We start from the raw sequence: 12161 nt of genomic DNA, 5'->3' as shown, positions 1-12161 counted from the left end.
CTTCCCAATTTGTAACTTTCGGGTCGGATACTTCTGAATTGGTATCTTTCGGGTCGGATACTTCTGAATTTGTATCTTTCGGGTCGGATACTTCTGAATTTGTATCTTTCGGGTCGGATACTTCTGAATTTGTATCTTTGGGGTCGGATACTTCTGAATTTGTATCTTTCGGGTCGGATACTTCTGAATTTGTATCTTTCGGGTCGGATACTTCTGAATTTGTATCTTTCGGGTCGGATACTTCTGAATTTGTATCTTTCGGGTCGGATACTTCTGAATTTGTATCTTTCGGGTCGGATACTTCTGAATTTGTATCTTTGGGGTCGTATACTCCACCAGACTTCATTAAATTCTTAAAATAACCATTAGTAATCTAAATTTTTAAAAGGTAAATGGAAAGAAAGGTATAGCTTGTTATATTTCCCCTTCCCGCGACTGGCTGAGGCTCCGCTCTGCCTCTACCGGTATTAGGGTTATCACTGTTTAGGGTAGGGCATCGAGAGGCTATTCACTCTTGATTTTTATGTACGGTAAATCTAAATCATTTAAGCATTGTAAAAGATAGCGCTATTCACTCATTATGGTATGGTATAGAGGGGTTATCCACTCATTAGGGTAGGGTGTAGAGGGGCTATTCACTCGTATGTGGCTACTATTACGAGCCCTTGGGCCGTCTTGTTTTATAAAGGATGATGAAGGGTTAAAGAATATTTTTCCTTTTCTTTGCACATTCTGTCTCCATTTTGAGATGGATTTCGGATTTTGTAAAAGATACGTGACCACCCTGTAACCGTTATTCAAACGCGAGTATTTTTAGGTATAGTTATAAAAATGACGGATAGCTAAGGGTTTTTGTAATTCAAGGGTAAAATATAGAAGATAGTATATATATAATCTTTATATATATACCTTTTCAAGATTATATATATATATATATATATATATATATATATAATCTTGAAAAGGTATTAAAATTTCTAGTCAAAAATAATTTTAGGGTATGGAATGTATATAGTTAATTGGAATTATTGTGGCCCCGTATATTCCATGATAATTTCTACGCCGGTTTTGTAAACAGGGCTTGAGTGCTATTCGACACGCGCCTTTATAAGGGTGATTTCATTGGTTGGCAGCCTCACGAGCTTCAAGGCGTGCGCGTGCATCGTGCAGCAAGATAGATTATTCGTTATACATAATGATTAGTATAGCTCTTCCCACAAAATCCCCCTAGATACGTCGAGGAAATGGATTCGGAATTATTCATTCCTATTCGCTGTATATATTCCTATTAACATTGTTTTTGACGAAAAAGCGATATTTGTCAGACTGGCTACTGAAATCCCTTGGTATCTTAGGCAATAGGTCTAGCTAGCTAACTTGTTTGTGTCGTGAAAATATTTCTTGCTTCATATTTTTTATACGTGCGTAGGATTTAAAACTGATATTTTTTACCATTTATTACATATTTTTTTTCATTATAGATTCATCAACATGCGTCTCTGCAATTCGAAAATTCTTTAAACTCGATCGCTGCGACAAGATGTTCCTTGATAACGTGACATTCGAGAATGAGACGGACGAATATATTCCATACTACGACAGACCGGAAACGTATATCGTTCCGTGCGTTTTCGCTACCATTTTCTTCGTGGGTGTCATGGGAAATGGAACCCTTATCTTCATATTTCTACGTAATAGGTGAGCTTGAAACTTTTAATCATTCCCACGCATTCACGTACCTCGCGATAGGTTAGTTGCACCGTCCGTAAGTTCATAAGATATGTTCACCGTAAGTTTGTCACTGGTTATACAAACTGGAGCTTGTCACGAAGTGACGTATACCCATAGGTCATAGATTCGAGGTAAAGCGACGCCTGGTGCATGAGGCGCTGTTAAAGGCTTAGTACAGACTAAATAGGACCTAGATGGACTGCAAAATTAACCACCGAGTGCGGTAATGCAATTCTCGCTTGTCGTTCTCGAACTAGCTCGAGCTGTAAGTCTCTAGCATTACGAAGTATAGGTATTGTCGTACTTAGGGAGTATATCTTATAAACTTATGGTTGCACTTTGAGGCCAAGGTCTGTTAAGCGAAGTAGTGACTTATAGACTTCTATTTATTTCAAGGTCTATGCGAAATATTCCAAACACATACATCATGAGTTTAGCAGTAGGCGACTTTATGGTAATGACAGGAACTGTCCCCTTCATTAGCACGATATATACATTCGAAAGTTGGCCCTACGGAGAATTTATCTGCAAGATTTCTGAACTGATTCGAGACACTTCAGTCGGTGAGTTTTAAAATTTTTCCAAAAATTACCATATCATTCATCATCAAAAGGTGCCTTTAAATTTTATACCTTCGTCAGTCTTATCAGCTTTAAGGGTAACGATTAATATGTATGCTTAAGTCCGTTTGTACAAATCTAGACAAATTAGAAAGCTGCAGAGTATAGAAATGAAAATTTCCGGAATTGTTATAGGTTATGTCACTAAGAGTTTGCAGTGAAACCCTGTCATAAGTAGATATAAAACTGTAAAAGTGTTAGTTATTGAACCGGTTTCGTTAATGCGGAATTGTCCGTATGAAATGAACTCAAATCTTTACAATGACTTTGTGGCGTAGGTGGTATCGGATGACGAAAGTCATTAGAATTTCAAACCCTTTTCGTATATAGGAAGTTATAGGGAAAACGGTATTATTAATTAGAAAGGGTATATAAGAGGTAGTATTAAAAATAAAACATTGACAATTATTAAATTCGCTTTCAGATAATTAATAGGGTGCAAAGAGAGCCTAATTACATTTTTATTGCTAAATTAGCGAGATAAATAAGTTTCCTCGTATTAATTTATTTTTCATGAACAAACTAAAATAATTTATATAATATCATGAAACATCCTCTATAGTTGTTTATCCAACATTAGAAAGGGTAAATATTGTCAATATATAAAACCTGTTTTGTATGTTAAAATCTCCACCTTTCAAGATTGAGTTTTACTATATATTTATTTTGGAATTCCAAAGCAAACTTGAAAGTTGTTTTATTTATCTTCCTAGCAAAGGCTTCTTTGTAGTTAACATTAAATGAAAAGGAGTATCTTATTAAGGTGTACAGGTATGCAAAAAGTAATTACCACCAGCTGTGTGCAATTAAAATTGCGTCTCAAGCGAAGGTCTTTTGTCTTCTTGTCAAAAGGCATACTTTGGGAAATTTAAGATGACTTTTTGATGTGACTTCTAAAGATAGGCCTTACCTTTTCAATATATTAAACTACAATGCTGTTTACGAGACCAGAGCGCTTTCATTCTTTAGATTCAAGGGCTTATTATCCATCTTTAGTTGGGAGTCAAGTTTCCGTATGCGGAAGTCCTGAAGATTTTAGTTTCATTCTAAATCTTTTTGCTATTTGAGAGGCCTTTAAAGTTTCTTTGTGAAAAAAGGATTAGTTTAATGATTACATTTTTGCATAAATTCATTTAAAGGACAAATGAAATGCTACGAGTTAATTTGGACTTATCACCACTTACAAATCTGAAACTATATTTTTGTAATTTATACATTTCTCTCAAGTTGTGGGTAGTCACTGAGATAGCGGCGGACTTTATTGAATTTTGGTTTGAAAACGCGGTCATCTTGACGCTGTAGATCCGTTTTTTTTTAAGCTTTATCCAGACCCGTCCCCATTGGTAGGAAAGTTTGTTTAGAACTTAATCGCCTACTTTTATTTCAAAGAAAGATTATGCCACTTATGGCCGGTAAAAGTTAATCCTACTTAAGTCCCTGGACTTAAGTTGTTAAGGGCAAAAGCCTTTTCAAATTCTTGATTCCTAACTTAAGTATTCCAGTTAACTTTCTTAGGTATCCCAATAGACCACGATCGTGTAGAGGAACGCACTTTGAAATAATTGGTGTAAATTATTCTCTTTCATGTTATAAGAATAAGACAAACAAGAAGCTCTTACATCCACATAATATGGTTTAGAATGTATTGAACATAAAAAAGTTACCCCTTCTCGCCAAACTAAAATTCAATTTTGTACATATTATTATTATTATGATATCTTTCTCGAGTAATATTTCACCGGAACTACCTATATTCTCTATTCCTTTTATCTTCGGCGAATATTATATTCTCAGGAGTGACGGTTCTATCTCTAACCATGATGAGTTTCGATCGTTATCGAGCCATAGTCTTACCAATTCAAAAGCATACGGGACCAAACGCCAAGACCTTCACCGTTGTCGTGACCTTGTGCATCTGGTTGGTTTCCATAATTATCGCCACACCAGGAGCCTATTTTTCTTATATCTTACGAGTCAACGTTTCCAGCGAGAAAATAATAGAGGTTCTTTCTTTTCCTTTTCCTACCTTTATTTCTTTATTCTAAACGTTGGGTTTCTATTTCACCTTAATGTATGGTTTGAAATGAATTGTTTTTCTCTTTCAAATAATTTTTCACGTGTCTTGCATGCATAATGGTTTTTGGATACATTGATCGCTTGTTTTTGGAATGGTTCTTGTTGATGGGAATATAATAGGTTTCCGAGTATTCTTTTTGTCTATGTTTTACGGTGTTGCTCAAAACATGATCTAGTTCCTAACTCCGGTAATAGGTCGGAATTGCACTTATTTTTTTCGTTTTCTACTCAATGGATATGGATGTGGATCATGTGGCAACCACGAAATCTTAGCATGAATGGAAAAAGTGTCTATAGGGAATATTTTCATATCATCATTTTATATCGGAAATAGGTGTGTTACCCATTTCCATTGGATATGCCTCCCTGGTACCCCAGACTGGTGATTTCACTCAAGTTTCTTCTCTTGTACGCCATCCCGCTCATCACCATCGCGTCATTTTATATCCTGATGGCCAAATACCTCTTGAAGGCTTCGCAAAGCGAGCTTGGCAAGAACGATACGCATCGGAAGCAGATGAGAGCTCGCGCCAAAGTGGCTAAGATAGTTTTGGTGTTCGTAGCCATTTTTGCCATTTGCTTCTTTCCATCTCATCTCTTTTTATTATGGCACGTAGATTTTTCTTTTTTGTCTACCGCTTAGGAAGTATAGACGTGTTAACTAATTGATTTAAATCCTCCAAGGTTTTACTTTCATCCTGATCCGGAAAATTATTATAATCAATTCTGGCACATCTGGAAGATAGTTGGGTAAGCTTGTTTATAGTTTAGAGTTCTTTTCAACTTGGCGAAACCTTGAAGAAACTTAATGAGATGGGCTAAAGAAGCTTGGTTGGGTAATTGATCGATTCATCTACAAAGGATACGTCGAAACCCCTAATTTAGTTCCTTCGATCGTGCCAGCGAGTGAATGCGACATATAAACAGTTTAGTTTTATTAACTCCGTATCACTAATGTTGTATCGATCAACAAACGCTGGTTTGTTTGGGAAACTATTATCTGCCGGATAACATTAGCGTTCGCCTTATTCGCTATTGACTTTGAGCGCCGTGGTTTTATTATTTCCCTGTTTTTCATTTGATATGTGTGTTGAACCAAGGCGCTCAATGAGTTCTTATTTGACATTAATATTACGGTGTCGACCATTTTTTTTTCTCTCAGATACGTGTTATCATTCGCCAATTCGTGTCTGAATCCTTTGGCGTTGTACACCATTTCAGGAGTGTACCGCAATTACTTTCGCAGGTACTTGTTCCGCGTCTGTTACCGCGACGTCGTCAAAGGAGGCAGTAGTAGTCCCCGAACTTTTACGGGTCGCAGTTTTTCCGTTCGCAGTTCTACGCGTTTGACGTATAGCGCCACTCGTATATGAATGTTTCTTGTGGGGCGATACGTCGTCCCTTTGATGCCCTCGAGAATCGTTAGTATTCTCTGCCAAGCTCCAAGGATACAACGCCGTAAAAGACGTCCATTCTCGGTGGCTGAAAACCGAGTTTGAAAAGAATGAACGCCATATCTGAGCGTAGAAGGTGCCTAAGGTTATATGGTTCAACTACTTAACCCCTCGAAAATGGGGTTAAACAATAAAGTCAACTCTTTATTTTGAAATACGGAAATGTGGTGGAATTTTCGCTCATTACTCTCCGTTAGGGCGACAAAAACTTTGTGCCAACTTAATCCTTTCCGGTTTTGTTCAGTCCTTAAAATAAATCTACTTTCCCGTATTTGGAAAGCTAAGGTACGTTGCGAGTAAAATAAAAAAAAAGTGCCAAACGAAAGAGAAAACACTGGAAAGAAAAAAAATCGATTATTGGAACGCTTCTTACTTTCCAAAAAGTTTTTCCGATAAATACTGCCACGAATTGCCAGATGAAACAAAAATTTTAACATTTTTCGTTCACCTATATTTTGATCCTGGGAAGGAATTCGCTCCCGGTGGAAAAGCGCTTGAACCTCGTTTCTACAATTGGAAACTGAAGTCAACTCCGTACGTAGCTACATTTGGAGTTAGCTTCGATTTTCGTTTATATAACGTGCTTTTTAATACGGTGTAGGGTTTTTGCGCGCGTGGGAATTGATTTTTCCCACAACAAAACTGAGATTAGGTATATTTTCGTAAAACTCGCGCGAAACTAGATCTACATAAATAATAAATATGAACCGTTTTATCTTCCCAAAGAGTATTAGCTGTAAATACTTGGATCATAAGTTACGATGAGTAAATGGTGCTGTGTTAGTCGTGCTCAATAGGTATAAGAACAAGTATGGACTGAGTTTTCATGACTAAAAAACTCCAAGAAAGGCGATATTTTTTCTCCATGTTAAATAATAAACAATTAGGGTAAATAATTTTAAAAATTATGTTTTTATAAAACAAGTTTGAAAATATGTAAAGAGACACTGCATAGTTTTACTTTTCGCTTTTGATGGAAACTGGATTCAAGAAAATTTTGTATTGTCATCAGAACTACGTTGGTAAAGTTTCAAGTCTCTCGGGTACGTGAAATTGGATTTAAATTTGATTACAAAGTTTAGCCCAAGTAACAAACTAAACTGACAAGTTAAATAAAATCTTGTTAAAAGGGTCCAAGCATATTTTCCGAAACTATGTAAAGAAAGAAAATCGAGGGATTCCGTCTGCAGAGACATTTGTTTAAACATATATTCAATGTGTTTATTTTATTCCAAGGCCTAACTGGATTAATTTGTCAAGCATTGTAATGTTTAAATTTCCTCTAAATTATATCAAAAATTAATTATAACAATATCTTAATTTACCTTTTATAAACTTTCCTTTCTAACAAAAATAATGATCAGGAGATAATTTTGAGGCGAAACCTCGACATATTTTGGTAAAATCTGTCACCTAGCTAGCTGTTAAAACTATAAATAGAATGATTTATTATTAATTCATTTTTAATTACAAAGTCAAAGTTTTTAGAGCGTAAATAACGTTGTGCAATATTGAGTAATGGCATCTCCCTGCCTTTGACTTTATTTCATTTACGCTTTATTTTGTAGTTAACACTGAGTTGCCACTGCTCTATACCTGAAAAAAATTCAAATAATAAATATACTCTCTATGGAGGGTTTTGCCGGCGGAAAAAGGCTGTGTAAAGAAACTTGTTTATAGTAATCCAATGATCTTTTAATAGGGCTTAAAAAATTTAAATTTATCCGCATTTCTTTTCATATTATTTATATATCTGCAATTCTGCATTTTTTCTTTCAATTTCGAGTCCCTAAATCTTTTATAAAATACTTGCGCTTAACGTTTCATGCAGCTCCAAAAAATATCCTTTGAGTGGATTAAAACGAAAATGGCTTGTGCCGCTCCCAAAATATACGTCGTTAAGCTTGTAAGATTCAGAGTAACGTCTTTGTTCTGATATATTATTGAAAAGATAAAATATGTTCTCGGAACGATTTGCCAGGCGTAGACATATACCTTATAGACAAAAATATTCCATAGGGACACACCTTTGAAGAAACTATCCCCCCGTGACGCGTTTGTCATCTTAGGTTTTGGAAATAGAATCTTCCGGTTTACAAAAACATTTACTTCCGAATTATTTCTTCAATTTGAAAATATATTTTTTCCGTTGGAATTTAATTACAATCCCTATCGAATATTTTTATCTATGATTGAAACTGATACGTTTTTCGGAACTTCTTTCCTTTTTCTTTCGAAATTTTAATCCATATCTTAACTTGAAAAAATTCCATTTCCTTACTGGCATATATAGTTTCCGAAAAGATATATTTTATATTGCCTTTTTCTTGTAAATGCCTTTCATTTTTCGGCTTGAATGATCATAGACAATTTTTCGGTTATAAATATATGCACTTTTGAACAAAAAATAGGGGTAACCTAGAGAACAAAATGGAGGTAGGTAGCAGCTAAATTTATCTTAAACTTGAAATTTATTTAAAATTCAAACTGAAATTCTTGTCGAATAGAAATGAAAACAATGTGTATTTTCAATTTGCACTTGGAGAAAATCGATTGTGTTTTAGTAGGTATATTTCGTAAAGACACTGCTTGAAATGTCAGAGTGCAATTAGACCTAACTCACGCCTCTTGCTTAGCCCTTAGCCTTCACGTTGAAGTTCAGTTTACTGTCCATTCGAGTCATGAATCTGTCAAAGTAGTTAGTACAGAGTCACGTACTGGTATGGCATATTTTGAGGATATGTCAAATGAGATAATGTGGCCAAATCTGTTTCTCAAAGATGACTTGATTGATTTCGACAATTCTTTGTTTTTTAATTAGATATTTTGTCTGAATTGTGCATGACGGAGCTCGATTTCAAAAATTCCTTCTAAGATATTTGAGGTTGAAGGTCACCCCGTATAAGATCTGGGCTTCAGTTTAGAGCATGCCTGTTATACCTATAAATTTTAATTTATTAAAATATTCAGTTGGTCTGAACCATCCCGTATTTTATTTCTCTTTGCACTTTTCACAATGGGAAATGATGTTCGTTGACATTTTACTTAAGGGGGTGAAATGATCAATAAGTAATTTTTCGTTTCAGAATTTTCAATATATTTTTTTTTCTTACCCTTTGAGGTTTTTCCTCTCAATCCAAAAACAAAGTTCGATTTTCTTTTCTATTGTATTCATAGATATCAAAGTTTCATTTTCCAATGGGAAAGAAAAAGATTTTTTCAGTCTTTCTTGTTACATTTAAGAGTCGAAATAGTTTTAGTAATTTTGAATTATTAGAAAAGTTTTTATGTTTAATAATTTCTAAAACAAAAGTTTTCTTAGAATTTATTTAAATGCGCGTAAGATGTTTTTATTTTAAAATGGATGGAATCTGCTAAAATACCATTTTGGGAAAATGAAATTCGAACCCGATTTAGGAAAAGAATATTTCTTATGAATAAATTAATTTAAGAGAACAAATAAGATCGCGGGGGATTGAAATTAGTTTACTTTCAATTCGTAAAATTACGAACTTTTGGAGGAATTTGGAATTTAAAATATTAGATTATTTCTTTCCTTTTGAACATAAAGCCCTAGAAGTAGATTCACTTCATACTCCTTTACAGTATTTTCTGTTATCAAGCAAACTCAGACTAGAAACTTCTGAACTCCCAACAGTTTCCGAAAACCCGACATCGTCTTTCAACGTTGATGCCTTCTATACATGCATATAAACCTCTTAAGTGTGATTGCCCGCACACTTGTAAATCGTAGCACTTTAAACTTTACATATTACATATATTTTTCACTCAAAGAATGTACTGAAGTTAAAGATACGAGGCATTAGTGGAAACGGGGTAACTTACGACTTGTCTTCGTTTCCTCAGAATAGCTTCTCATCTTGAGTCGTTGGACTGCTCAACTCATACATAGTATTATTCTAAAATGTTTATTTTCTAGACAGTTTCGCTCCTTCAAAGATGACTTTTGAAGTTTGGACGCAAATTTTACAAGAGGTTCTAGTTTGCTATATTTACGTCACACGCTTGATGACCGTGTATCTAAAAATATTCGCGACGTTCCTTTGATTGAAAACTATATAGGCATACAGAATAATATTAAGTTTAAGAAATTTCGCAGAAAAACGTGTACATAAACGTCTAGCGTATGTTTTTAAGATTGGCGCGATGAAAATCACCCATGCTTTCATTTTTGAAATTAGGCTTAACTAATACAACTTCTTGTGAAGTTTAGGCTTAAGGAAATTGAAATTAAGAGCTTTTTGGCCCTAGACAATTTCGTACATGTTCTTAGGAAACATTATTGAACACCTTAATTGAAGTTTTAAAGATAGGAATTAGTTGGCAGTAAATTGGAAGTAAACTAATAGACTGTATTCCATGACCTATTTTCTACTATAAGCGCGTCGAAACTTCCATCATGCATGTCATCGCGAAATGCTTAGACATGTCACTGACGTTGTTATGCTCCCGGTTCAAAGTGGAGGCGTAATAAGGATTTGGGTGAGGAGAAATAAAGCTATATATTGCTTAATTACTGCAGCCCTTAATGTTGTAACCCCAAGTATTAGGTATCTCGGAATTAAGGAGGAAGTATAGAGCGCTCTCATACTCGAGGAAGTTCCTTTAGCTCTTATAGAACCAGAGTTGACTCTATCCTTGTCCATACAAAATCAGTTTCAGTTTTATTTCTAAATCTTAAATCAATACCATTTGTTTGTCTGGAAACGTGCCCTACAGCGGTTGTACTTAAAATTTCAAGCTGCAAATAGCCCGGTTGATAATCGTATATACTTCTGATGTATCTCTTGCTCCGATAGTTATAAATATCCACGTCATTTAATTGACTATAATATTGCCTTTCCCATTAAGGAGGACGTATAATTTCGTCATGTCGACCATTTCCTATGTCGCTTACCTCAAAAATCACGCTGCGCAATAAAACCCCTTCAGCAGCCTTCAAAATCTTTGAAATGGTTGTAAGATTCTCCTAATCGCCACCCAGCTCTTAACTGTCCTATAACTGTCTTTAGCTGTCGCTGATTTCCGTTTGAATCTAGAGACGTATGGAACCAAGAACTCACATAAGACCCGAGAACCTAGGGTTTCTATGAACTCAAATTCTTGCATTTGGGTCGTTATACACTTGACAGTTGGCGGCGATGCACGAAACAATCGGAAATAGTGGAATAAAAAATACAGGAGATCACGGCACTACAACTCAATTTTATGTTGTAATATTCTCAGATATTGTGTTGGTTCTTAATAGAACTGAGTTTCTCTCATTCTATCTGGCTTCTAAGCCTTAACCATTCGGTCCTCGCCGTTACTCGTAGACGCGGAGAGGCCAGGGACTGTTTCAGGAATGGGAAGCAATTAAGATAGACGAACTAACATTCCACACGCACGAGAGCCCATCAAATCAAGCTTAAATCTTGTCCTATCGTAACGAGCGATAGATATCTCAACTTCGTATAATGCAAAGAAATTGGAAAATAAAACCAAACATCTGTAAAAGATGTTTTGCGATTATTATGAAAGTTGTAAAACTATTCCATTCGATCTCAAATTCCAATTTTAAATTTAAAAAATAAAATAAAAAATAGATTAGCCATTATAAGCAGGATGCCTTGTTTGCGCTCTGTTCTCGCTTTAAAATTGAACAATCCTTTTGGCCGCATCTCCTAGCTGATTTTCCTATCACTCTTCCGACTTTATTTGCTTCGCAAACTTCCTGGATATTGTCATGACAAATATCCCTGTCACCTTTTGGAGCAAAGCTATTTTAAATTTTAAAATACAGAATTTACTCGTGGACTTGTAGATTCAAGGCGTAAACCTATTCTTTCTCTTACATAAGACAGAAGTAGGCTAAAACGAAGCTATCAAATATTTTTTTCGGTGAAAGGTCACCATTCTTATGGTTAAATGATTTCCGTAAATGGTCAGAACACTGCAATAATAGACCTTTTCGACCACTGTCTTATATTTTATGGTGGTGATAACTTTGGATAAATTTTCTTCGATTATGTTACTTGTGTAAATGTATACCTTGATATCAGAATCGATGTCTGCAAATTTAGGTTTTCCGCGTAGGTCTATAGATAAAGCCACACTCGCTATTGCTTTTGCTGTGGTCATAAATCTTGCCTTTTTGCGCTTATTTATTTTCTTTATACACTAGCAGAGTTCGCTTTACTATTTTGCAGGACTTACAATCTCGTATCAAACGTTGCGTAAATTTCTCATTATTTACTATCTTGTAATATTGAGAAGTTTA

General features: G+C 35.1%; 1 protein-coding gene across 1 annotated transcript in view; it reads left to right on the top strand.

Annotated features, from left to right (window-relative positions):
* Window positions 1-5800, top strand: part of LOC149661657 (neuropeptide CCHamide-1 receptor-like) — a 100625-nt gene extending 94825 nt beyond the window's left edge. Inside the window, exons 4-9 of the mRNA XM_089843218.1 lie at window positions 1482-1698; window positions 2128-2294; window positions 4146-4354; window positions 4762-5036; window positions 5112-5177; window positions 5590-5800. Of these exons, the coding sequence (XP_089699344.1) occupies window positions 1541-1698; window positions 2128-2294; window positions 4146-4354; window positions 4762-5036; window positions 5112-5177; window positions 5590-5800 (1086 nt within the window). The 5' untranslated portion in view covers window positions 1482-1540. The remainder of the gene's footprint in view (window positions 1-1481; window positions 1699-2127; window positions 2295-4145; window positions 4355-4761; window positions 5037-5111; window positions 5178-5589) is intronic.
* The last annotated feature ends 6361 nt before the right edge of the window (window positions 5801-12161 follow it).

Source organism: Phalangium opilio, unplaced genomic scaffold, assembly GCF_054372755.1.
Source record: "Phalangium opilio isolate 3A_F unplaced genomic scaffold, DU_Popi_V2 ptg000070l_1, whole genome shotgun sequence".
Taxonomy (NCBI): domain Eukaryota; kingdom Metazoa; phylum Arthropoda; class Arachnida; order Opiliones; family Phalangiidae; genus Phalangium; species Phalangium opilio.
Note: the sequence above shows the minus strand (reverse complement) of the source record. Positions and strands in the feature narration are given on the sequence as shown.